At 38.0% G+C, this 26,491-nt stretch overlaps 1 protein-coding gene and 1 pseudogene across 1 annotated transcript in view; one reads left to right on the top strand and one right to left on the bottom strand.

Annotated features, from left to right (window-relative positions):
• DDX10 (DEAD-box helicase 10) overlaps positions 1 to 26,267 on the top strand; it is a 281,913-nt gene extending 255,646 nt beyond the window's left edge. Inside the window, exon 18 of the mRNA XM_086679182.1 lies at positions 25,574 to 26,267. Coding sequence (XP_086535308.1) covers positions 25,574 to 25,751 — 178 coding nt within the window. The 3' untranslated portion in view covers positions 25,752 to 26,267. The remainder of the gene's footprint in view (positions 1 to 25,573) is intronic.
• On the bottom strand, positions 4,553 to 5,867 carry LOC147576987 (ubiquitin-ribosomal protein eL40 fusion protein pseudogene; annotated as a pseudogene).
• Positions 26,268 to 26,491: the final 224 nt, after the last annotated feature.

Genomic DNA, 26,491 nt, shown 5'->3' with positions numbered 1-26,491 from the left:
GTGGCTGACAAGTTTTTCAGCACCATTTATTGGGGAGACTGTCCTTTCTCCATTGTATGTTCTTGATTCTTTTGTCCCAAACTAATTGTATATATGTGGGTTTACTTTGGGGGTGTTAGTTCCATTCCATTGGCCGATGTGTTTATTTTTGTGTTAGAATGGTATTGTTTTGATTACTATTACTTTTAGTGTAATACTATTACTATTACTTTTAGTGTAATTGAAATTAGGGACCATGATACCTCCAGGTTTGTTCTTCTTTCTCAAGATTGCTTTGTCTCTTTGGGATCCTTTATGGTTCCATACAAATTTGAGAATTATTTGTTCTATTTCTGTTAAAAATGCCATCAAAATTTTGATAGGGATTGCATTGAATCTATAGATTGCTTTGGTTATATGGACATTTTAACAATACTAATTCTTCCATCCATGAACATGGAATATCGTTCCATCTATTTGTGTTCTTCAAATTCTTTCATTGGTATCTTACAGTTTCTAGTATTCAGGTCTTTCACCTCCTTGGTTAAAAGTTTTTTCTAGGTACATATCTTATTCTTTTTGATGGAATTGTAGATGAAATTGCTTTCTTAATTTCTCTTTCTAGCAGTCCATCATTAGTGTGTAGAAATGCCACACATTTCTATACAGTGATTTTGTGTTCTACCACTTTGCTGAATGTATTTATTAGTTCTAACAGCTTCTTGATGAAAATCCTTTAGGATTTTCTATAGTATGTCATCTGCAAAGAGTAACATTTTTCCTTTTTCCTTTTTGGTTCTTTCTACTTCTGACTTTTATTTCTTTTTCTTGCCTAATTTCTCTTGCCTATATCACTAAAAGTGCTATATTGAATAAAAGTGGTGAGAGTGGGCATTGTTGTCTTGTTCTTGATCTTAAAGGAATAGCTTTTGGTTTTTTGCCGTTGAGAATGATACTAGCTTTGGGTTTGTCAATATGCCCTTTATTGTGTTGAGGCACATTCTCTTTATACCCACTTGGAATGAGAGTTTTTATCATAAATGGATGTTGAATTTTGTCAAATGCTTTTTATGCATTGATTGCAATGATCATATGATTTTTTATTTTTCATTTCATTAAAGTGTTGTATCTTGTTGATAGAGTTGCAGATGTTGAATCATTCTTGTATCCCTAGAATAAATCTCACTTGATCATGCATGGTGTGTGATCGTTTTAATGTATTGCTGAATTTGGCTTGCTAAATTTTGTTGGGGATTTTTGCATCTATGTTCATCAAGAATATTGGCCTGTGAGTTTCTTTTTTGTGTGGTGCCTTTGGTTTTTGAATCAGGGTAATGGTGGCCTTATAAAATGAGTTCTGGAACATTCTCTCCTCTTCAGTTTTTTGGAAGAATTTGAGAAGGGTGGGCATTAAATCTTTAAATGTTTGGTAAAACTCACCAATGAAGCCATCTGGTCCTGAGCCTTTGTCTGTTGGGAGGTTTTGCTTAATGATTCCGTTTCCTTACTAGAAATTGGTCAATTCAGATTTTCTGTATCTTTGTGATTCATTCCTTGAAGATTGTGTGTTTCTAGGAATTTATCCATTACTTCTAGATTGTCTACTTTGTTGGCATATAATTAGTTTCTTGGGGTCCTTTGTATTTCTCTGGTATCAGTTGTTAACTACTCTTTCATTTCTGATTTTATTTTTTGAGCCCCTCTCTTTTTTTCTTGATGAGGCTGGCTAAAGGTTTATCAATTTGTTGATCTTTTCAAAGAACCAGCTCTTAGTTTCATTGATCTTTTCTGTTGTTTTAGTCTCTATTTCATTTATTTCTGCTCTTATCTTTATTATTTCCTTCTTTCTATTAACTATAAACTTTATTTGTTGTTCTTTTTATAGTTGCTTTAGGTGTGACATTAGATTGTTTATTTGAGATTTTTTCCATTTCTTGAGTTAGGCCTGTATAGCTGTGAACTTCCCTGTCAGTACTACTTTGGCTGTATCCCATAGATTTTGGTATATCATATTACTGTTTACATTTGTCTTTGGGTAATTTTTTATTTCTCCTCTGATTTTTTTTTTTTTCAGTGACTCATTGGTTGTTTACTAGCATGTTGTTATAACCTCTCTATGTTTTTGTGGTTTTGCTCATTTTCTTCTTTATACCATTGTGATTGGAAAAGGTGCTTGATGATTTAAATTTTTGAATGTATTGAGACTTGTTTGTGGTCTAACATCTGAGCGCTCCTAAAGACTCTTCCATATGTACTTGGGAAGCTTGTGTATTCTGTTGCTTTTGGATGGAATGTTCTATGTATATTTACTAAGCTCATCTAGTTTAATGTATCATTTAAGCTTAGTGTTTCTGTATTGATTTCCTGTCTGGATGATCTAACCATTGATAGAAGTGAGGTGTCATAGTCCTGTGTTCCTATTATTGTATTGCTATCATTTTCTTCCATTAGGTCTGTTAATACTTGTTTTATATATATTGGTGCTTATGTGTTGGATGCATATATATTTATAAATGTTATATATTCTTGATAGATTGACCCCTTTATCATTATGTGGGTCTTTGTCTTTTATTACAGTATTTGTTTTAAATTTGTTTCTCTTTTTTCTTTTTTTTTTTAAATTTTTTAATGTTTGTTTATTTTTGAGAGAGAGACAGAGCATGAGCAGGGGAGAGGCAAAGAGAGAGGGAGACACAGAATCTGGAACAGGCTCCAGATTTGAACTCACAAACTGTGAGATCATGACCTGAGCCGAAGTTGGACGCTTAACCAGCTGAGCCACCCAGGTGCCCCTAAGTCTGTTTTTCTGATAGGAGTTTAACTACACCAGCTTTCGTTTCCATTTGCCTAGAATATCTTTCTCCATCCCTTCACTTTCAGTCTGTGTGGTCTTTACTTCCTTAGTTAATTTTTAGGTAGCATGTAGATGAATCTTGTTTTTGATTTTGTTTTTAATCCATTCAGCCACTCTGTCTTTTGATTGGAATATCTAGTCTTTTTACATTTAAAGTAATTAATTATTGATAGATATATACTTACTGCCATTTTGTTTATTGTTTTCAGGTTATTTTTGTAGTTCTTCTTTGTTCATTCTTTTCTTACTCTCTTCCCTTGTTGTTGATGAATTTTTTTAGTGTTAGGTTTGGATTCCTTTCTCTTTGTTTTCTGACTGTTCTTTAGTTCCTCTATTCCTTTATTTTTCTCTCTTTTCCTGTGGTTTGAAGGCTTTCTGTAGTGTTTAGTTTTTTTCTCATTTTTTGTGTGTATTTACATAAATTTTTGCTTCCATGAAGTTCACATATAATACCCTTTGTATAGAATGGTTGATTTTTGAGTTGATGGCCTAAATTTGAACACATTCAAAAAAAGTTTTTATTTGGAGAGAGAGAAAGAGTGAGCACAAGCAGGGGAGGGGTAGAGGAAGAGTGAAAGAGAATCTTAAGCAGGCTCCATTCCCAGTGCAGAGCCTGACGTGGGGCTTGATCTGCAAGATCATGACCTAGAGTCGGACACTTAACCAACTGAGTCACTCAGGTACCCCAAAAAGTGTATGTTTTTAATCCCCCCGTGTGCATTGTGTGTGTGTGTATTATATAATATATATAATTTTTTTAATTTTATTTATTTACTTAGAGAGAGAGAGCAAGCTGGGGAGGGGCTGAGAGAGAATCCCAAGCAGGCTCCACACTGCCAGCACAGAGCCCAGTGTGGGGCTTGAACTCAGGAACCGTGAGACCATGACCTGAGCCAAAATCTAGAGTTGGTCGCTCAACCAACTGAACCACCCAGGCACCCCTGCATTTTATATTTTGATATCACATTATACATCTTTTTATTTTATGTGTCCTTAACTAATTATTGTAGTTTTTGTTACTTTTACCACTATTATCTTTTAACCTTCCTACTTGCTTTATAAATGATTGATCCACGGGCTTGTCTTTCTTTTTTTCTTTTTTAATTTTTTTTAATGTTTCTATTTATTTTTGAGACAGAGAGAGACAGAGCATGAGCAGGGGAGGGGCAGAGAGAGGGGGAGACACTGAATCTGAAGTAGGCTCCAGGCTCTGAGCTGTCAGCACAGAGCCCGACGCGGGGCTCGAACTCACAGAGTGTCAAATCATGACCTGAGCTGAAGTCGGATGCTCAACCGACTGAGCCACCAGGCACTCCTATCCACTGTCTTTTCTATATATTCGCCTTTTCCTGTGAAATTTTTACTTTCATATATTTTCTTATTATTAATTAGTGTCCTTTCTTTTCAGCCTAGAAATTCCTTTAACGTATCTTGTAGGTCCATTTTAGTGGTGGTGAACTTTTAGTTTTTGTTTATCTAGAAAACTCTTAATCTCCCCTTTAATTCTGAATGCTGTGTTGAGTAGAGAATTTCTTAGTTGGAAATGTTTTCCTTTCAAAAGCACTTTGGATATGTCATGTCACTTCCTTACCCCAGCAGAATTTCTGCTGAAAGCCTTATGGGGTTTCCCTTGTACTTAACAGGTGTTTATTCTTGATGCTTTTGAGATTTTCTCTATCTTTAACACTCTCGCACCCCTACCCCCAGTCAACGAAAGGGTGAAAGGGCAACTTTATTGAGGCGCCAGGGCCTTGGGCCTCAGGCAGGAGACTACCCTGTGGGCAAAGGAAGAGCCAGTGGAGGGGCCTTGTTTTACCTTCTTTTGGGGGTGCAGTTTGTTGGTGTGTCCACACTTCTTGCGACAATTCACAGCACAGGGCTGCAGGTAAGCATAGCATTGAAAACAAATCATCTTGTTGCAGTTGCTTTTCTGGGTTAGCTGGAAAAGGGAAGGATTAATGATGCCACCCCTCAGATGAAGCACCAAGCTCAGAGTAGATTCTTTCTGGATATTGTAGTCTGAGCAAATGTGGTTATTCTCCAGCTATTTGCTAATCAAAAGTCAGATGCTGTTGGTCAGGCAGGATACCCTCCTTGTCTTTGATTTGGGCCTTGACATTCTCAGTTGGTGTCACTGGGCTCATTCTCAAGGCCACTGGTCTTGCCTGTCAAGGTGTGCATCTCTGTGTCCACAAGGCCACTAACCCTGAGCCACTTGGCCACTTCGTTGAAGAGAGTCTCTTACTTTTACCATTTTAACTATAATGTGTCTTGACGTGGATCTCTTTGGATTCATCTCTTATGGAACTCTCTCAGCTTCCTTGATCTGAATTTTTGTTCCCTTCCTCAGATTAGGGAGGTTTTCAGCCATTATTTTTTCAGATAGTTTTCTGGCCCTTTCTCTCTTTTCTTCTCCTGGATCCCCTATAATGCAAATGTTATTCCACTTGATATTGTCACAAAGGTCCTTTAAGATACCTTCTCTTATAAAAATTTCTTTTTGCTACACTATTTAGGTGAATTCCATTGTTTGCTATTTCAGCTTGCTGATCTGTCCTTCTGCTTTATCCAGTCTGCTGTTGAACCCCTCTAGCGTGCATTTCAGTTTAGGTATTATTCTTCAGCTCTGTAACTTCTGCCTGATACTTTGTTATATTTTCTGTCTCCTTTGATGTTCTCACTGCATTCATCCATTCTTCTTCTGAGTTCAGTGAGCATCTTTGTGAACATTACTTTGAACTTCTTATCAGGTGGATCAGTTATCTTTCTTTTATGAAGGTCTTTTACTGAGGCTTTTTCTTGTTCTTTCATTTGGAGCATATTCCTCTATTCCTCTGTCTCCTCATTTTCCTGACTCTGTGTGTGTTTCTTTGTATTAGAAGGTAGGTAAATTACCTACCTCTCCCAGTCTGGAAGGAGTGCCCTTGTATAGAAGATGTCCCATGGGGCTCAGAAACAATATCCCTCCTGGCCACTTGCACCAGGAACCTGGGGTGGGGGATGTTTCCCCGTATGAGTTGCATGTGCCTGCCTGCAGTGGGCGGCCACAACTGTGGCACAGGAGTATGTGGGGATGTTGCCCCGCCCAGCTGCATTGTGCTGCTGTGGCGCTGGGGTGGGCAGGTAAGACCTGGCCTGGCTGTGGTATGGAGGTGGGCAGGGCACTCAGCAGTGGGCACCCTCCAGTGCCAACAGGCTGGAGGAGGAGTTTCTAGATGGTGCCCACCAACAAGTTAGAATAAGACTTCAAAAGTGACTCCTACGCATGTCTGTATCCCTGGAGGGTCCGAACCAAGTTCCTGCCTCTGTGGCAGACTCTTCAAGATGACTAAGTTGGTGGTCGTCACATATGGCTCAGGCACTTTTCAAACGGGTGACTTTGAACCGGGTCCCGGAGTGAGGGAGTCCGTCATCAAGCCCTTTATGAGCAGGTTCTCTGTTCCCTGCAGATTTCCTACATGTAATGCCCATTGGTTTTTAATGGCATTTTGGGGGCTCACCTCTCCTTTGCAGGATCTAGGGGTTAGGTGCCTGATGTGGCAACCCGACCCCTCACTTCTTTGGGAAAAATTTTGTATCTTTGAGATTCTTCCTGATCACGTATCACCACACCTGGGCTTAGTTACTGTTTTGTTTTATATTGTTGTGGCAAGACTGTGTCTCTTTCTCTACTTGTTTCATTGCTACTCTTTTATCCTTTGTTGTGGAGGCTCTCTGTTCATCTGGTTATCAGGTCTTTTTTAGAGGGTATTATTTCATATGTACTTGAAAATTCGTTGTGACAATGGGAAGAGGTGAGTGTGGAATCTTCCTTTGCCACCATATCGAACCCTTCGCTCCTGTAAGTAGTTCTTCAATGGACGGCTTTGTTGAAGATTGGATTTTCTCTCTCTTGAAATCATTTGAAAGACTAGTGAAGAGTAAGACTAAACTGTAAATCTTTTCCAAATACCTGGAACACTGGGGACATGTTTGGGTAGGGGTTGATCTTCAATATTGAAAACTAAGGAGTGAAAAGTAGTTTGAGGAGAAAAGCTGACTGTGCTTCTGGGAAGCACAAAATGTTCTACATACACATTGGCAGTGAGAGGAATACATAATACAAACCCAACTGATATGGGTGTTTAATTTTTTTTTTTTAATCTGAGAGAAGAGAAATAATTACGTTATGTCTTCTAAATTACTGCAGAACAGGGATTCTTAATCTGGACTCTATAGATGAGCTTTAGAGGATTCTTGAACGTCTTGAAATTATATGCAAAATTATGGTGTGGATGCATGCCACGTAGACACTCGTGCACTTATTTGGAAAAGGGGGCCATTTATTTTCGTTGAATTCTCAGTGGATTTATGAACCAGAAAAATAGAGATGAGGGGCCAGAACTTTTTGCCAATCCCAAATGACATGTGTGCGTTTTTCAGAAGGAAACATGCAAATGGATTGTTAGTGTGATTGCAGTCTCTGCCTTCTCTTTCCTTTTCACCACCCCCAGCCTTTTCTTGTTATTAGAATTTTGATCTAAGGATCAAACATCCTTTGCTCTTTTACTTGTGTTTGTTCAGTGAATGCTGAATGCCGAGCCAATCAGTCTTTTCTTGGACAATTTTCTTTTCCTACAAATCTGTTTTTAGTGCTGAGCAGCTAGGAAAGAAACATTAAGGACATGATGCATTTTAGTTCCATTTCTATATGCGGAAGACTTCACTATCACAAGGAAGCTGGACAGATTTTTTGGAATGTACTGCAGTAATTAATCTTCATTAGGACTGTTGCCATGGCCCTGTGAATTAAAATTTATGATAAGGGGGAAAGTCTCCGGGACAATATGTTTGAATGCCAGAGTGCCTATACTTAGGGAGAGGTACAAAGATTTCTGAGATTTTTTTGATGGTCCCAAGCTTATTTATTATTAGCTTAACATACTTTAGGGCAGAGTCCAGGTTACATTAATTGATATGAATGCAGAAGGAGAGCTTTATACAAAAGGGACACAAAGTGGACACTCAGGTGCTGACTCTTGGCTTTCCACCATAATTCAGCAGCATGTTGTAAAAAGAAACTCCAGGGTTTCTGTGGAAGTGAACATTCACTGCTCCCCATCTCAGTCCTCAGCTTCCTCATAGTTATATTAGTTAGCAGTTTCACCTGATTTCTTTCCTTTGCATTCCAGAAAAAGAGTAAAGCAAGAATTTGAAAAGATGCACAGACTCTATAGCAAAGGGAATGTGCTTTCTTCAGTTTACACCTCGTCCTGGTTTTTGTTAGATGTCTGAATAGGCTTGTGCGGTGATGGTGATCCTCTGTTTTATGATGTAACAGACCCCTAATTGTACATGAATAAATGCAGCTGCTACAGAAGTTAAGCGCTCTGACATGAGCAAGCCATCATGGTGCTTTCCGGCTGCAGGCTCTTTTCTAGTGTCAGGCTTACAGAAGCCCCAGTGATTCTGGCTGCCATTTTATCACTTAATAATTGGAACTGCTTGCCCCAGTGTCTTTGGAAGTTTAGTGCTCACTCTACCACACTGTGTTTCTGCAAAGCCTGCCTACTCCAGGGAAGAAGTTGACAGGATTTCCCAGTAAATCTTTTTCTTCTCTGGTGCCTTGGCCACAGCCATAACAGACAGCGCTTGGAACATTCTTGAGACTTGGAGTAGTGGTTCTGACTGCAGCATTCTGTGCAGCCCAGGGAGTATGGTTTCCAGGTTACAGAGGACGTTCTGATCTCTTTTTATTGGAGGTAATTCACACATCATTTATTTAAAGTATGCTGTTTAACAACGAGCGGTCTTCTTGTTCGCGGCAAATACTACTGATTATGTTCTGTCTTTTTTTAAATTTATTTTTCTTTTTTTGGTAATGTATTATTTGTCCTGTCCCTTTCCACTTGTGTAAGTCTGGCTAAAGCGACATAAGGGGCAGAGAGAGAATTAAACAAAAAAAAAAAAAAAAAAAAAAAAAAAAAATCAAGTGGTGTAAGACCTAGTACTTTCCTTTACATGAAAAAGTAGTATATCAGTGAATTAGTCTCTCTCCTTTTGCCTTTCTGTTTTAATCCGTAGGAATTTAAACTGGGTCTGCTCCTGGAAGGATGGTCTCAGAGGCATCTGTATCTCAAAAATAGTTGCTCTAGCAGGTGTAAAATAGGAATTACCTGAACTTCTGTGGATCAAGAGACTGAATGCCTTATTCACATACACCACTGCCTTTAATTTGGGAACCTTGATCTTTGTGCCGTATTATCATGAACTTTGCAACATGGAAGAAGTATTTTGTCAAATTAAGTTTATATGAGAACAGCAGGCTAATTGGCCCTGTGGGAAAACTGGTTTTTGGAATCCGATCTGAGTTTGAACCTTACGTCCTTTTTAAAATTTTGAACAATGGACAAGGTACTTAATCTCTGTGACCCTCAGTTTTCTTCACTGGTCAGATGAATATAATTCTTACCTTGCATGGTTATTGTGAAAATCTATTGACGGTAAAAAGAAAGAGTATGATACATCATAGGGCCATTAATATATGATAATCCTTTTAATTATTAAAAGCAGAACTGTGATAGGAATTTTTAAATGTGTATGTTTTTACAAGAATAAAATTTAATGTCCTCTGGGATACCTGCTTTCCATTTTCTCCCTCATGAAAATCATTCATTACGATGTGGCAGGCCTTTGTTTAAAACAGTCTGCAAGAGCAACGTGGATGGAAATGGAGGGTATTATGCTAAGTGAAATAAGTCAGGCAGAAAAAGACAGATACCACGTGTTTTCACTCATATGTGGGTCCTGAGAAACTTAACAGAAGACCATGGGGGAGGAGAAGGGGGAAAAAAAAGTTACAGAGAGGGAGGGCAGCAAACCATAAGAGACTCTTAAAAACTGAAAACAAACTGAGGGTTGATGGGAGGTGGGAGGGAGGGGAGGGTGGGTGATGGGCATTGAGGAGGGCACCTGTTGGGATGAGCACTGGGTGTTGTATAGAAACCAATTTGACAATAAATTATATTTAATGTAAAAAAAAAAACAGTCTGCAAAAATATCCCATAGACTTGACTGACATAATAAATGATACGGTGACGAAAATGTCAGTGTCATGTATTCTGTTGATCATATGGATAGAGAGTCCGTATTGCCGTATGGGAGTGTGGGAAGTGCCCTGACTCTGTGCCTGGTGTAGAGCTGTAAAGAGGACAGACTTGATCCCAGTCTTCACAGAGCTTCGCCTCTGGGGGAGGTTGGGGGCGGGGTGACAGACTTAAAGAAGTAAACAAAAAGACAAAAAGAGTGGTTGCTTAGGACCCTGAAAGCCATGAGTGAGGATAAGCACAGAGGATCTGGAAGCGCTGACTTTGTATGAGATGGTTGGGAAAAACCTCTGTGAGGGGAAACCTGAAAAATTATTGGAAACCTTTAAGTAAAGAAGGAGTAATCATTCCGACATTCTAACCCTTAATTGCTGGGACAGTTAACAGAATTTAAATATTTTCTCTAACAGCCCAGTCGTGGCTCTACCCTCACACGTACTCCTGCCAGAGGAGATTCCTGGGCTCCTTCTCATCCCGTGTCTTCCAACCACGTGTGTGTCGTGACCGAGATGCTAGTTGGTTTCAGGCGAGTGATGAAGATAAGAAACAGCTGCTATTGTAGCCCAGAGCATCGCAGCTCCCTGGAAAGGTATATGGCAGCATGACGTCTATGAGAACAGGAGAGTGGATGTGAGATAGTCCAAGTATTCCGACTGAACACTGGCCAGTCATTCAGGTTATGCATTACAGCAGCTTGCTGTTCTTTGGGGATGAGAGGAGAAAACTAATACTTGAAGTTACGTTGATGGTGTAGCAACTCTTTTGCACTATGCAAATCTTTTTATGAGTAGGCTTTATTTTTGTAGCAATTTTACTTTTTACAGTAAAAATTTAATGAAAAGTAGTTTCCATATGTCCCCTCTCCCCCCGCAGCCTTTTCTATTACCTTTTATTAGTGTTTGTGACCATCCACGAACTTGTGCTGACACATCATTGTCATCCAAAGTTTATAGTTTACATTAGGATTCAGTCTTTGTGTTGTACCTTCTATGGGTTTGCCTCCCTCTCTGTTTTTATCTCATTTTTCCTTCCCTTCTCCTATTTTCATCTGTTGTTTTTCAAACTCCACATGAGTGAAATCATATATTTGTCTTTCTCTGACTTATTTCGCTTAGCATAATACACTCTAGTTCCATCCACGTTGTTGCAAATGGCAAGATTTCATTTTCATGAATATTCCATATTGTGTGTGTGCGTGCGTGTGTGTATACACCACATCTTTATCCATTCATCAGTTGATGGACATTTGGGCGCTTTCCATACTTTGACTATTGTCAGTAGTCTGTTGAGTCTGTTGAGTCAATAGTTCTGTTGAGTCTAGAACAGTGGCTTGCAACATTTTCATCATCACAGAGAACTTTTGCTTTCAATGTTAATGGCTCCTATGTTGTGAAAGATTTTTGTCTTTTAAGAGTGTTAATAAAAAGTTAATGTTTCACATTTGTTTTTTTGACAAAGACAATTTCCAGTTCAGTCAAGTGTTTGCAAAGCTCAGTTATTAAAATTGGAGCTAGAACTTGGTCTCGGGCATGTAGTTGTGGGTATTTTGAAATGCTGAAAGTGACTCGTCCCCCATCTGTCCTGACAAGAGAAATCTCCCCTTTCCCCATACCTCGGTGGATCCAGGGGCCCACGTTGAAGCGTATATGGCACACTTACCCTCATGCTTCTGAGCTTTGTGGAATTACAGAGAATAATTGTAATTATTCTTTGCCCAGAACTACTTTTCCCTTCAAATATAACTTTCTTTTTTATTGCATACAGTAATACAAGCTTGTTACAGAAAAATGAGAAGATACATATACCAGAAAAAAAAAATAATCTAAAAAAATCTTCCGGCTCTTTTTCTCTGCAAACATGCATACAAGCCTTTGTTAAAGATGGACTCTTGTTCTGTATTGGTTTTGTAACTGTTTTCAGTGTCAATAAAGAAATTCCTGCAACATTGTTTTTAATTGCTGCATAGTGTTTTCATTTTTAATTTTATAACTTATTTCACAAATGAGTCCCTTATGATTGGATGTTTGGGTTTTCAACTTTCTGAGATTACATATAGTTTTGCCTTCAGTGTTCTGTAACTAAATCTTTATACACATCCTTAATTATTTCTTTGGGATAAATTCTCAGAAGAGAAATTGCTGGGTAGGCATACTTGAAAGACTTTTGAAAGGTGCCACCAGATTGCCCTCCAGAAAGCTTAGTAGTAATCTGTATTCCCACCCAGGAGTTTTTACATTCTAATTAGGAGTTATGATGCATACAGGTGAAAAAAAAATCATTTTAGTGTTAGAAAGTAGTAATGCTAAGTGCAAAATTACTAATCAACAATTAGAGTTGTAGGCATTCAGAGGAAAGAGATCATTTTTAATAAGGGAGTTTGGGTACCTTTCATGGAAGATGAGAAATTGAAGATGGTTTTTTTGTTTTGTTTTGTTTTTTGTTCGTTTTATTTTTGAGAGAGAGAGAGCACAAGCAGGGGCGGGACAGAGAGAGAGGGAGACACAGACTCCAAAGCAGGCTCCAGGCTCTGAGCTGTCAGTACGGAGCCCAACGTGCGGTTTGAACCCCCAAACTGTGAGATCATGACCTGAATCAAAGTCGGCACTCAATTGACTGAGCCATCCGGGAGCCCCTAGAAGTTGAAGATGGTTCTTGAAGCAAGGGAGGGATGAACAGGAGGGAGGTACCCCATTGACAAGAAGGGCACAGGCGGGACATACAAGAGGGCTCTCTGATCTAAACAAGGGCTACATTTGAAGAGTCCAGGAAGAGGGGCCAGGAGGAAGGTTGACCTCATCAGGTTAACTCCAGGTGTTCCTCCCTCTTTTGTTTCTCATGAATGTACTTAATACAGGCTATACTCATTCTGGGTGACTAGGCAGCTACAAGTGCCTGAAAAAGTTAAAATGTGGAAACCAGGAAACCAAACCTACTGTAAAATCTGTTCATTTTCTGGGAGAATTGAGTTTTGGGTTTAGAAAACTTAGAAAGTAAGAAAGTTATATTCCATTTAAAACTCAGTAATGTATTTATTAACATGTTAAAGTTGAGTTCACATTTCAGTGTTAAATCCTTTTTTCTTATTATCAGTGAATAAATTGGTTTGCATGTTTACATTGGGTATTGTGATGTGCTTCCATGTAATCATTTTCACTTAAATTTCAAAGCCATTGAAGTAACATTTCCCTGTTATTGTTGGTTCAGATTACATATTACAACATGATATTTTTCTTTGTGTTTTGTTGTATGATTAGTTCTTTAAATGACACATCAGACATTACTAATTAAGCCTCTCTATTAATTGGATTATTGAAAGATAAATAGTTATGAATTATTTTGCTTTGGTGGTTTTGTGTTGAGAACTATAGTGGGGCTTTTAGTGCCCTGAGCCATACTTTTGCTTTTTAAGCTGTGTTATATCAGCCAATATATTGTACTGTTACAATGTTGAGCAGTGAGATGGCCCTTTTTGACACTGAGTTCAAAGACTTGAAGTATGTGGAGATAGTTTGACACTTTATGTCCCATAGAAATACTGAAATAAAAATAAAATGCAGAGCTCAGGCCCAGACTCTTGGCCCTGTTTTGTAGGCCACCTCCTAGTTGTCAGTTCATACTGTGAGCTTCCTTACCTCCTTCAGTCCAGTGGAGTAAACTTACTCCGAGAAGAAGATTCACAGGTGTTACTGCTGTCTCTCACCTGTATTGTGGTTCTTCCTTCCAGCAGACCTGTTTTCATAATGTCCCACCATGTGATTGGTAAACTGTATCAATGATGTGCTACCACAGGTCAGCTAACAGAACTCTTGGTTGGGAGGCACAAGAGCCCCATCCAGCAATTGCAGATAATAGTTAAAGAACCAAGAAACTAGAACTAACTCACTGTTACATGCAGTATTAGGCTGTCGACCAATCCTAAGGACATCCGAGGTCTTAATTAGATTCAATAACTCCCCGGGGAACATTAACTATACAAGGTCAGAACCCTTCCACTTGATTTATCAGGATGTAAATAAAATAGAGGTTTCTAGTGCCACGCAATTTCCCCCAGCTTTATTGAGATATAGTTGACATAGAACATTATGTAAGTGTAAGGTATACAGCATGTTATTTGATATACTTATATGTTGTGAAATGATTTTCACCCTAGTATTATTAGCAAACCCTCTATAGCATTACATAGGTATGTTTGTGTGTGTGTGTGTGTGTGTGTGTGTGTGAGAGAGAGAGAGAGAGAGAGAGAGAGAGAGATGATAACATTAACCATTTACTATCTTAGCAACTTTCAAGTATCTGATAAAATATTGCTAACTATAATCACCATGTTGTACATTAGATCCCCAGAACTTACCTTAAAACTGGAACTTTGTATCTTTGACCAGCATCTCCCCATTTCCCCTACCCCTCGGCCTCTGGTAACTACCATTCTAGTGTCTTTTTTTAGATTCCACGTAGAAGTGGTATCATACAGATTTCATCTTTCTCTGTCTTACTTTTATTTCACTTAACGTGATGCCCTCAAGGTCCATCCATTTTATTGCAGATGGCAGGATATCCTTTTTTCTCATGGTTGAATAATATCCCATTGTGTATATATAATATGCTATATCATCTATCCATGACACTTAGGTTGTGTCCATTTCCTGCCAGCTGTGAATAATGTTGAAATGAACACGAGGATGTAGAGAACCCTTGAAGATCCTGTTTTCATTTCCTTTGGGTAATATACCCAGAACAGGGATTTGTGGATCATTTGGTAGTTCTGTTTTTAGGAACCTCCATGCTGGTTTCCATAGAGGCTGTACTGATTGCATTCCCACCGACAGTGCACAAAGATTCCCTTTCCACGCTCTCACCAACACCTTGTTATCTCTTGTCTTTTTGATGGCAGCCATTTTACCAGGTATGAGGTCATATCTCATTGATACGGCTTTGATTTACATTTCCCTCTTAATTAGTGATAATTGAGTACCTGTTCTTGTACTCGTTGATCATGTGTATGTGTCTATTCAGTTCCTCTGCCTGTTTTTTAATCAGACTATTTGAAGGGATTTTTTTTTTTTTTTTTTGCTATTGAGTTATAGGACTTCCTTATATATTTTGGATATTAAACTTTTATCATAAATATGGCCTGTAATATTTTCTCCATTTTGTAGGTTGCCTTTTCATTTTTGTTTTGCTGCGCAGAAGCTTTCTACTGTGATGTAGTCTTACTGACTTTTGCTTTTCTTTATTGTGTTTCTGGCATCATATCCAGAAAACTGTTGCCTAGACCAGTGTCACAGCGATTTAGCCCTGTGTTTTCTTCCTGGAGTTTTATGGTTTGGAGTCTTCTTTTTAAGTCTTTAATTCATTTTGTGGTTATCCAGTTTTCATGCCACCTTTTATGAAAGAGACCATCCTTTCTCCATTGAGCATTTTCTGCTCCCTTGTCAAGTATGAATTGACCATATGTGCAAGGGTTTATTTGTTCTCTGTTGTGTTGGTCTGAGTGACTGTTTCTGTGTCAGTACCATACTACTGGTTTGATTACTTTAGCTTTGTAGTATAGTTTGAAATCAGGGTTGTGATACCTCTGGATTTGTTCTTTCTTAGAATTGCCTTGGCTTGTTGGAATCTTTAGTGAGTTTATGAATTTAGGATTATTTTTTCTATTTCTGTGAAAAATGCCATTGGAATTTTTATAGAGATTTCATTGAATCTATAGATAGTTTGGGGTAGTATGGGCATTTTAATGTATTAATTTTACTGATCCATGAATATGGGATATCTTTCCATTTATTTGTCTTTTTCACATTTCTTTCATCAAAATCTTACAGTTTAGAGTGTATTGATAATTCACTTCCTTGATTAAAGTTATTCCCAAGTATGATTTTGATGTTGTTATGTTTGTAGGGGGTAATTTTTTAAAATTTCTTTTTCAGATAACTTGCTTTTAATGTAAAGAAATGTTACTGAATTTTGTATGTTGATTTTTGTATCTTGCGACTTTACCTAATTTATTTATTAGTTCTAACAGTCTTTCGTGAAGTCTTTAAGATTTTCTAGATATAAGATCATATCTACAAACAATTACCATCTTAATTCCTTTCTGATTTGAACGCCTTTTTTTCCCCTTGTGTGATGCTTTCATTAGGACTTCTAGTACTATGTTGAATAGAAACAATGAGAATGGGCATCCTTGAATTGTTCCTGATCTTAGAGAAAAAGTTTTCAACCTTTACTGAGTATAATGTTACCTGTGATTTGTCATATATGGTTTTTATTATGTTGAGGCATATTCGTTCTCTACCCAATCTGTTGATTTTTTGTCAAGAAAAGGTTGCTGAATTTTGTCAAATACTTTTCCTGCATCTATTGAGATGATTATATGATTTTTATTTTTCATTTTATTAATTTGATATATCACATTTATTGATTTGGGTATGTTGAACCATACTTGCATCCCAGGGATGAATCCCAACTGAATCATCGTGTGGGATCCTTTTACTATGCTGTTGAATTAAGTTTGCTAATATCTTGCTAATAATTTTTGCATCTGCATTCATCAGGAATATTGACCTGCAGTTTTCTTTTCTTGTTACTATTTTTATCTGGCGTTCGCATTAGGTTAGTGCAGTCCTTGTGAAACATGTTTGGAATATTCTCTTTAGTGTTTTAGAAGAGCTTGAGAAGGATTGCCGTTAATTCCTTTTTAAATGTTTGGTAAAATTCACTAGGGAAACCTTCTGGTTCTGGACTTGACTTTGTTGGCAGAATTTTGATTACCGATTCAATCTCCTTATTCCCTACTGGTCTTTTCAAACTTGCTATTTTTTCATGACTCAGTGTTGTTAGGTTGATGTTTCTAGTTCATTCATTCATTTCTTCTAGGTTATCCAAATGGTTGGTGTATAATTAATCTGCAGGGGTCTCATGACCTTTTATATTTTTGTGGTATTGGTTGTTAAGTCTCCTTTCTAGTTTCTGATTTTTAATCTTTCTTTTTTCTTGAGTTAGACTAGCCATATGTTGGTCAGTTTTGCTTATCTTTTAAAAAAATTACTGTTTTTTTTAATCCTTTTTTTATTTTGTTTTTCTGGTCTCTTATTTATTTTTTTCCTGATCTTTGTATTTCATTACTTCTGCTAACTTTGGACTTCATTTGTTCATTTTTTAGTTCGCTGGAGGTGAAAAGTTAGGTTGTTTGAGATCTTTCTCGTTTCTTAAGGTCAGCTTTTAACACTGTAAACTTCCCACTTTGGGAAGATGCTTTTGCTACATCTCACAAGTTTTGGTATCTTGTGTTTCCATTTTTAGAGATTTAAAAAAATGTTTTTTAAAATTTCTTCCTTCACCCAGTGGTTGTTGCGGGTCATGTTGTTTAATTTTACATGTTTGTGAATTTTTCAGTTTTCCTCTTATAACTGATTTGTAGTTTCATACCATTGTGGTGTTAAAGATACTTGATAAGATTTTGGTCTTCTTAAAATTTGCTGAGAGTTGTTTTGTGACCTGTCACATGATCTGTCCTGCAGATTGTTACATATGTGCTTGAGAAGAACATGTATTCTGTTGCTTCTATATGGAATGTTCTCTCTCTATATGTCAGGTCCATTTGTCTGAAGTATAGTTCATTTTCCACATTTCCTTATTGAAATGGCTGGATAATCTAGCCATTGTTGAAAGTGGATTACTGAAGTTCTCTTTTCTTGTTGTATTACTGTTTATTTCTGCCTTCAGATTTGTTAGTATTTGCTAAGTATATTGTATTGCTCCGATGTTGGGTGTATATATATTTATGATTGTTATATTCTTTTAATGAATTGACTTCTTTATCATCATGTTATGATCTTTTTCATCTTTTGCTAATTATTTTTGGCTTATAGCATATTTTGTCTCATAGAAGTATAGCCATCCCTGCTCTCTTTTGGTTTCTACTTGGATGGAATATCTTTTTCCAGCCTTTCATGTTGAGACTTTATGTCCTTAAAAGTGAAATGAGTTTCTTGTAGACAGTATATAGTTGGGTCTTATGCATCCAGCCACTCTATGCCTTTTGATTGGAGAATTTAATTCATTTTAATTTAGGATAATTATTGAAAGGTAAGGAGTTACTAATGTTATCTCTTTTCTGTTTTGTCATTCCCTTGATTTTTTTTCTTCCTCTCTTGCTGTCTTCCTTTTTGAATTGATTTCCTATAGAGATGTGCTCTGATTCCTGTCTCTTTATGTTTTGTGAATCTACTTTAAGTTTTTACTTTGTGGTTACCATGAAGCTTACATAAAACATCTTATAGATATAATAGTCTGTTTTATGCTAATAATGGCTTATTTCAATTGCGTACAAAAATTCTATCCTTTTACTTTGTTCTTAGGGTTTTGGTGTCACAATTTACCTATTTTTATATTGTGTGTTCATTAACCAATATTATAGCTATTGTTATTTTTTTATGTTTATTTTTGAGAGAGAGACAGACACAGTGTGAGTGGGAGAGGGGCAGAGAGAGAGGGAGACACAGAATCCCAAGCAGGCTCCAGGCTCAGAGCTGTCAGCAGAGAGCCCGATGTAGGGCTCAAACTCACGAACGGTGAGATGATGACCTGAGCTGAAGTTGGACGCTTAGCCAACAACCACCCAGGCACCCCCTGTAGCTTATTGTTATTTTTAATACTCTTGCCCGTTAACCTTTAACCTTCCGTAACCTGGAGTTATGTGGTGAACACACCACCATATTACAGCCCTAGCATATTTTGAATTTAACTATATACTTGAATTTTCCAGTTTATTGGATAGTTTCCTATGTTTTCTTGTACTATGAATCCTTTCATGTCAACTTGGATTCTTTCATTTCAACTTGGATTCTTTCAGCTTTTGTTTGTCCAGGATAGTTATTATCTCTCCTTCATTTCTGAAAGACAGCTTTGTTGGATACAGTATTCTTGGTTGGAGGTTTTTTCTTTTCATATCCTCCTATTCTCTCTAAACCTGTAAAGTTTCTGCTGAGTAATCTGCTGATAGCCTTATTGGAATTCCCTTGTCAGTTGCAAGTTTCTTTTCTCTTGCTGTGTTTAAAATTCTGTCTTTGTCTTTGATTTTTGACAGTTTTATTATGTGTCTTGAAGGAGATTTCTTTGAATTGAATTTGTTTGGGGACCTATAACCTTCATCCACTTGGATATCCACGTCTCTCCCCCAGATGTGGGAAGTTCTCAGCTATGATTTCTTTAAATAGGCTATCTGCTCCTTTCTTCCTCTTGTCTCCTTCCAGGATTCCAGTGATTTACAGAGTGTCGTGGGTTTTTTTTGTTTTTTTGTTTTTTGAATGTATGTCATAGGTAATGTAGGCTTTTTTCACTCTCTTTCATTCTTTTCCTTTGTTCTTCTCTGACTAATTTCAAAGTTTCTGTCTTCTAACTTGCAGATTCTTTCTTCTGCTTGATTGCTTCTAACTTTGATCCTCCCTTCTAAAGTTTTATTTTATTCATTGTATTCTTCAGCTGCAGAGTTTCTGGGGCTTTTTGGTAAATGACTTATATCTTTTTGTTAAACTTCCCATTTTGTTCATACATTGTTTTCCTGGTTTAGTTGACTTTTCTTTTTTTTTCTTTCTTTCTGTTTTTTTTTTTTTTTTTTTTTTTGGTACCTTGTTGAACTTCCTTAAAATAGCTATTTTATTTCTTTATCCAGTAAATTGTAGATCTTCATGTCTTTGGGATCAGCTACTGGAAAATTCTGTGACCTTTCGGTGGTGTCATGTTTCCTAGATCAGTCAGTTCCTTGCTGTCTTCACATTTGTGGTAGCAGTCACCTCCCTTAGTCTTTACTAACTGCCTTCAAGAGAGAAATGTCTTCTGTCATCCCTGGGTCAGACAGGGATTTTGAGGTTTTCTCACCTGCTCCACACTTCATGGCTCCCTCATGTGCAGAATTTTTTAACTTGTATGTCTTCTCTTGATCCTGCAACACATCAGGCCAAATGCTTCCAGCCTCCCTTTTGCCTTTCCAAGAATGGCACTAATGCTGAGGTGGTCTTTCCCTGACCTGCAGATTTGGGTGATGCTCAGCAGATACCTACCAGAGCTTACTCCCACCACCGTCATCAGGAGAATGCACAGGGAGCCGGACGCAGGTGTAGGGGGGTATAGGTAAGGCACACAAGTGTTAGGGAGTGCCCATGGGCCACTTGGAGGGATCTGTGTGCAGGGCATCTCCACTGGTTCATGGGCAGGGTTCTTGATGGAATCCATGACACAGGAAGATTCACATTCCTTATTCTGAGAGTCCTGTCTGCCACTCTCCCAGCTTTTTCCTGCCTCCTGCCTCTAGCCATGCAGCTCATGATTTAGTATTCTGGATAGAGTGAGGGAGACATGGGCCTTTTTGGGCAGCATTCCGCACAGTGGGGAAAGCTGGGCACTCGCTCACCTGCTCTCTTTGCACCATGGGAAAAATTGTGGACAAGATCTCTCAGCCCTCGGTTGTGCCATCTAGGGGGAGGGGTGATAGGAGTGAAATCATACTATTCCTCCTCCCCTCCCCAGCGTGCTGGAATTTCCCCCTTGGAAACCTGGATTTCCACAAGTGTTCCTGTCCATGGGTGTTTGTTTAAGATGGTGTTCTCCCACTGCCGAGAGGGGCTGGAGCCAGTTCACAACTTGGGATGTAGTCTGTATACCTATTACCCAAAGCAGGGTTGGGTGAGACTCCTTTCAGGTCTCTTGGTGTCTAGTGCTGGATCCCACAGCTCCCACAAAAACACTTCTGTCCGTGGAAGGATGCCACATGTTGTTGGGAGGGGACACGAACCGGGGATGTCTTCTTCAGCCATGTTGCTGACCTCACCCTCTAGTACTGCACCATTTGGAAGGGGCCTTTTCTGAAGAGACCACATTGTGACCATATTTTGCTTCCTTGCTTACCGTATTATTTTCTAGACTCAGTACATTTTCCCCCCTTTAGGTGACTTACCTATTGAATATCCATATTGTTGTTTAATAATTAATTTGTTATACAAATTGCTACTTATTTGCTATGGCAAGTAGGATAAAATACCTTTCTAGAATTTGAACTGGTCCACAAAGCAGCAAAGCTGCTAATTATGAAAATATTTGTGTTACATAAATTTCCCATCTTCCTTTTATTATCTGAACCAGCTATTTCCTGCAGGGAATATAATGTTCAAGAGCACATTAACAAAGGATGCATTAGTAAAGCCTACTAATTAGGCTGTTTCTGATGAGCTGCTCTGAGGTGCTCTTGAAATACAGGCAGGGCAGAAATCAGTATTACCTTGTACCAAATAAATCCTGGTACTCTAGCCCAGTGGAGCTTAAACAGGATGGGCAATACACAATCAGATTAAGACTCAATATATTTTCTTTTTTAAGGCCCTTTCCACTAAGAATTAACTATCTTTGCTAACTGAATTTCCCATTATGGGGAATTCTTTTCACGTTTATCTCTTCAAGTACCCTTTGAAAATGTAGTTGTTTGAGGCTTGAAGTAATCTCATAGTGCTGTCTCATTTGTCTTTCCTCCGATGGTGGGAGAGAATGGCTGCTGAGTCAGAGCATTGAGCGTTTCTGGGAGGTGAAATGGGAAATTATTTACTGCTTTGCTTCAAGCTGGGCATAAGTAGATATGCTGATTAGGCAAATTCACTCATAGCCAGGCATGCTTCTTAAGAAGTAATATTCTCCATTGAAATTTGAGCACTTTGTTCTTTTTTGGAATACATCATATGCTTGGAATATGATATTTCCTTGGATTTTTTTTCTGCTTTTCTATTATATAACATCAGTGTAAGAATTTATTTGAAAGGAAGTAGTTTATAAGCAGAAAGGAAATTAACATGTATTGAGTATTACTATGTTCTTGACTTTATATAATTTTAAGTAATTCTTACAGCAATTCTGCTAAGTAAATTATATAATCTTAACCTTTACAGATTGAGACTAATGCTTAGAAATGTTAGTTGATTGGCTAAGGTTTGACTGTGTTAGTGCCAAATCAGTGTTCTTTCCACAGATAATTCTTTTCTTTCTTGTCTTTCAAATGCTAACTGAAGCTAGTCAGCTTATTGCTTTCAGTAACCTGGCTTTGGAGCTAAATTTAGAGTCCTTGGGTTCGAATCCTATGTTTATAATCTGTGTACAGTCATTTAATCGTAGAATGAAGCTAATGCTCCCCAACCAAGGATTTTCCTGAAGATAAATGATGTAGTCTGTATAAAGCATGTAGCACAGTGCCAGACCGTTAGCAAGCCTTTGATGAAGGGTTGCTACTATGAAGGCTATTAGATGGGCTTTTAGTTTTGCTTTAATCCTGCATCCAGTAATTGGGTCATCTTTGAACATGATGATGGTATCTCACAATACTTTGAGAATGTTTTGCTGTTTTGCTTTTTCTTTTATTTTTAATGTATAAAGTGATTTCCTGTACCTTCAGAAACTAGCTTTATGTTTATGGTCTGTGCCTCAAGTGTATGCAGAACCCTGCAGTAACAATGGTGGTTTGGTTTTTTTAAATTGAAGTATGGTTGACACACAATTTTACATTAGTTTCAGGGGTACAACCTAGTGATTCCACAACTCTGTACCTTATGCAATGCTCACCACAAGTGTAGACACCATCTGTCACCATAGAACACTATTACAATAACATTGATTATATTTCCTATGTTGCGGCTGTGATTTATTCATTCCATTAGTGGCAGTCTCTACCTCCTACTCCCTCATTTCACCTGTCCCCCTGCCCTCCCTCTGGCAACAACCAGTTCTCTATGTTTATGGGTCTGTTTCTGCTTTTTGTTTGTTTTGTTTTTCAGATTCCACATATAAGCAAAATCATATGGTTTTTGTCTTTCTCATTCTGACTTCATTTAGCATAGTATCCTTTAGATCCATCCATGTTGTTGCAAATGGCAAAAGCTTTGTTCTTTTTTATGGCTGAATAATATTCCTATGTGTGTGTGTGTGTGTGTGTGTGTGTGTGTGTGTGTGTGTGTGTGTATGCCACATCTTTGTCCATTCATCTGTCGATGGACACTTAGGTTGCTTCCATATTTTGGTCATTGTAAATGCTGCAGTGAACATAGAGGTACATGTATCTTTTTGAATTAGTGCTTTCATTTTCTTTGGGTAAATACTCAGTAGTGGAATCCTATGATATTTCTATTTTAATTTTTTGAGGAACCTCCATACTGTTTTTTATGGTGGCTGTACCAATTGACATTCCCACCAACAGTGCACCAGGGTCCCTTTATCTCCATATCTTGCCAACATTTGTTATTACTTATTTTTTTTATACTAGCCATTCTAATACCTCATTGTAGTGTTGAATTGCATTTCCCTGATAATTAGCAATGTTGAGCATCTTTTCATGTGCCTGTTGGCCATCTGTATGTCTTCTTCGGAAAAATGTGTATTTGGTTCCTGTGCCCATTTTTAAATTGGATTGTTTGGCTTCTTTGGTGTTTAATTGTATAATTTCTTTGTATATTTTGGATTTTAACCCCTTGTCAGATATGTCATTTCAAATATCTTCTTTTCAGCAGGTTGCCTTGTTTTGTTGGTGGTTTCGTTCAACTGCAAAAGCTTTTTAGGTTGATGTAGCCCCAGTGGTTTATTTTTTGCTTTTCCCTTGTGTGAAGAGAGACATACTTGGAAAAACGTTCCCAAGGATGATGTCCAAAAGATCACTGCCTGTATTTTCTTTAAGAAGTTTTATTGTTCAGGTCGCATATTTGGGTCTTTAATCCATTTTGAGATTATTTTTGTGTATGGTATAAGAAAGTGGTCCAGTTTCATTCTTTTACCTGTAGCTGTCCAGTTTTCCCAGCACCATTTATTGAAGAGATTGTCTTTTACCCATTGTATATCCATACTTCCTTTGTCATGGATTAATTAACTATATAAGCTTGGGTTTATTTGGGGACTCTCTACAGTACCATACTGTTTTGAGTCCTATAGTTTTGTAGTTTATTTTGAAATTTGGGGTTATGATATCTCCAGCTTTGTTCTTCTTTCTCAAGACTGCTTTGGCCATTTGGGGTCTTTTGTGGTTCTATACAAATTTTAGGAGTACTTTTTCTAGTTCTGTGAAAAACGCCATTGGAATTTTAATAGGGATTGCATTGAGTCTATAGATTGCTTTGGATAGTAGGAGTTTTTAACAGTAACTCTTCCAGTCCGTAAGCATAGTATATCTTTCCATTTATTTGTGCCCTCTTCAGATTTCTTTCATCAATGTCTTATAGTTTTTAGAGTATAGATCTGTCTCCTCCTTGGTTAAATTTATTCCTAGGAATTTTATTTTGTTTTGTTTTGTTTTATTTTATTTTTTGGTGCAAGTTTAAAAAATGTTTTTTAAGTTTATTTATTTTGAGAGAGAAAGAGAGAGAGCAAAAGTGGGGGAGGGGCAGAGAGAAGGAGACACAGAATCCCAAGCAGGGTCCATGCCACCAGTGCAGAGCCTAAAGGGGGACTTGAATTCACAAACTGTGAGATCATGACCTGAGCCGAGATCAAGAGTCAGATGCTCAACTGACTGAGCCACCCAGGTGCCTCTTTTGGTGCACTTGTAAGTGGGATTGTTTTCTTAATTTCTTTTTCTGCTTCTCCATTATTAGTGTATAGAAATGCAACACATTTCTGTATACTGATTTTGTGTTCTGCAACTTTACTGAATTTATTTCTGATAGTTTTTTTTTTTTTTTTTTTTTTTTGGTTGAGTCTTTAGGATTTTCTATATTTAATGTCATGTCATTTGGAAGTAGTGACAGTTTTACTTCTTCCTTATCAATCTGAATGCCTTTTATTTCTTTTTCTTGTCTGATTACAGCAGCTAGGATTTCCAGTACTATGTTGAATAAAAGTGGTAGGAGTGGAATACTGTAATAATGTTTGTTTTTTTAAGACTATGTTTGGGTCTTAGACATAGACTTTAATTTTTATTTATTTATTTATTTATTTATTTATTTTTGAGACAGAGAGACAGAGCATGAGAGGGGCAGAGAGAGAGGGAGACACAGAATCCGAAGCAGGCTTCAGGCTCTGAGCTGTCAGCATAGAGCCTGACACGGGGCTCGAACTCATGGACTGTGAGATCGTGACCTGAGCCGAAGTCGGACGCTCAACCGACTGAGCCACCCAGGCACCCCATTAAATGGAGAAAGTTTATTTGATGTCTTAAATAATTTGACATTTGAGGTTCTCTTTTACTCTTAACCTGTATATCACAACTTCATACAGCAGATGTTAGTATCTGGTATCCTGGTATCTGTTAGCTTACAGATTGCTACCAAAACAGTAATCTAACTTTAATACAGGCAGTTTGCTGTGGCAGGACAAGCACAGATAGGAGTCAGAGTGCAGGCCATCAGTGTCCCCAGGTTGTGGATGATATAACTGTAGCTCCCTAGAATTGTGAGGATTGGATGAGACAGTGCCTGTGCAGTGCCTGGTGCATGGTAGGCCTTCTGCCCCCGTCTGTTAATAGGAAGGTACTTATGACATACAGATATCCTGATGTTGTTACAGTTTCTTTCTCTCTTGAGTAATAATACCACTTTACCAACTCTCTGTTATTGGTGATTTTGTCCTATTTTAAGTGTTTGATTTCATAATGGATTTAGTTGTTTATCAAGTAAATCGTTGGATTTGTTCCCACCAGTGATACCAAGAAGAAGCAGGGAATGAGGAAAAGGAACAACAGCGAAGTGGAAGACGTGGGACCCACGAGTCGTAACAGAAAGAAGGCCAAGTGGGAGACCTTAGAGCCTTTGGACACAGGCCTGTCTTTAGCAGAGGATGAAGAGCTGGTGTTACATCTGCTCAAAAGTCAAAGCTAGATGCTCCGTGCTCTTCTCCTTGAGACCTCTGGTCATGATTATGTGGACAAGAAGTTGCAAAAAACAGTTGGCTTTGGGGCACTTAGGTAACATGAGTCCCATGCCCAAAGGATCTTTCCTCGGACCAAAGCAGTTCTGTTTCTAAGCCCCTTTCACGGGACATGTTTGTGCCATCCCAGAGCAAACTCAGAGTGAGGGTGGATTACAAAGTTTCTTGATCCCATTTTCCAGCATGTGCTCTGTTAGATCTTATCCGTGGATTCCTACATCTTGTCACTCGAAATGCTTCCTTTGTTTTACCGACAATTTCTGGAGACCTTGTTTCATTGTTAGAAATTCCTATCTTGCTTACAGAATTTTCTTGCATACAGAAATTTCTGTGTATTATTAAGCAAAATTGCTCACATTTTTGATGTATTTAATATCTCTAAAGAGACAGAGTAAGATGGACCAGTCCCGAGAAAAGAGTATTTTTGAATTGCAACGATCAATAATAAACATATTTCCTATAAAATACTAATGTTTTCATTGTGTCCAGTAATATAAGAGCACTCTCAGGGCAAGATCCCTGAGTACAATGCTTAGCCAGTTCCGGACAGTGAATTTCTCATGTTCTTAAATTAGCTTTCCTGAAGACCATCGCTTAGCTTGTACTGGCAGATTGCGTGGCCGCTTTTGAAACCTGTAGCATTCCTACACTTGGAGTCTGTGCTCCACATCCAGCCCTGTAACGAGCCCCC

This window comes from Puma concolor, chromosome D1 (genome assembly GCF_028749965.1).
Source record: "Puma concolor isolate L17-30 chromosome D1, mPumCon1.1.hap2, whole genome shotgun sequence".
NCBI lineage: Eukaryota > Metazoa > Chordata > Mammalia > Carnivora > Felidae > Puma > Puma concolor.
The sequence above is the reverse complement of the archived record's forward strand: the minus strand, read 5'-3'. Positions and strand labels throughout refer to the sequence as shown.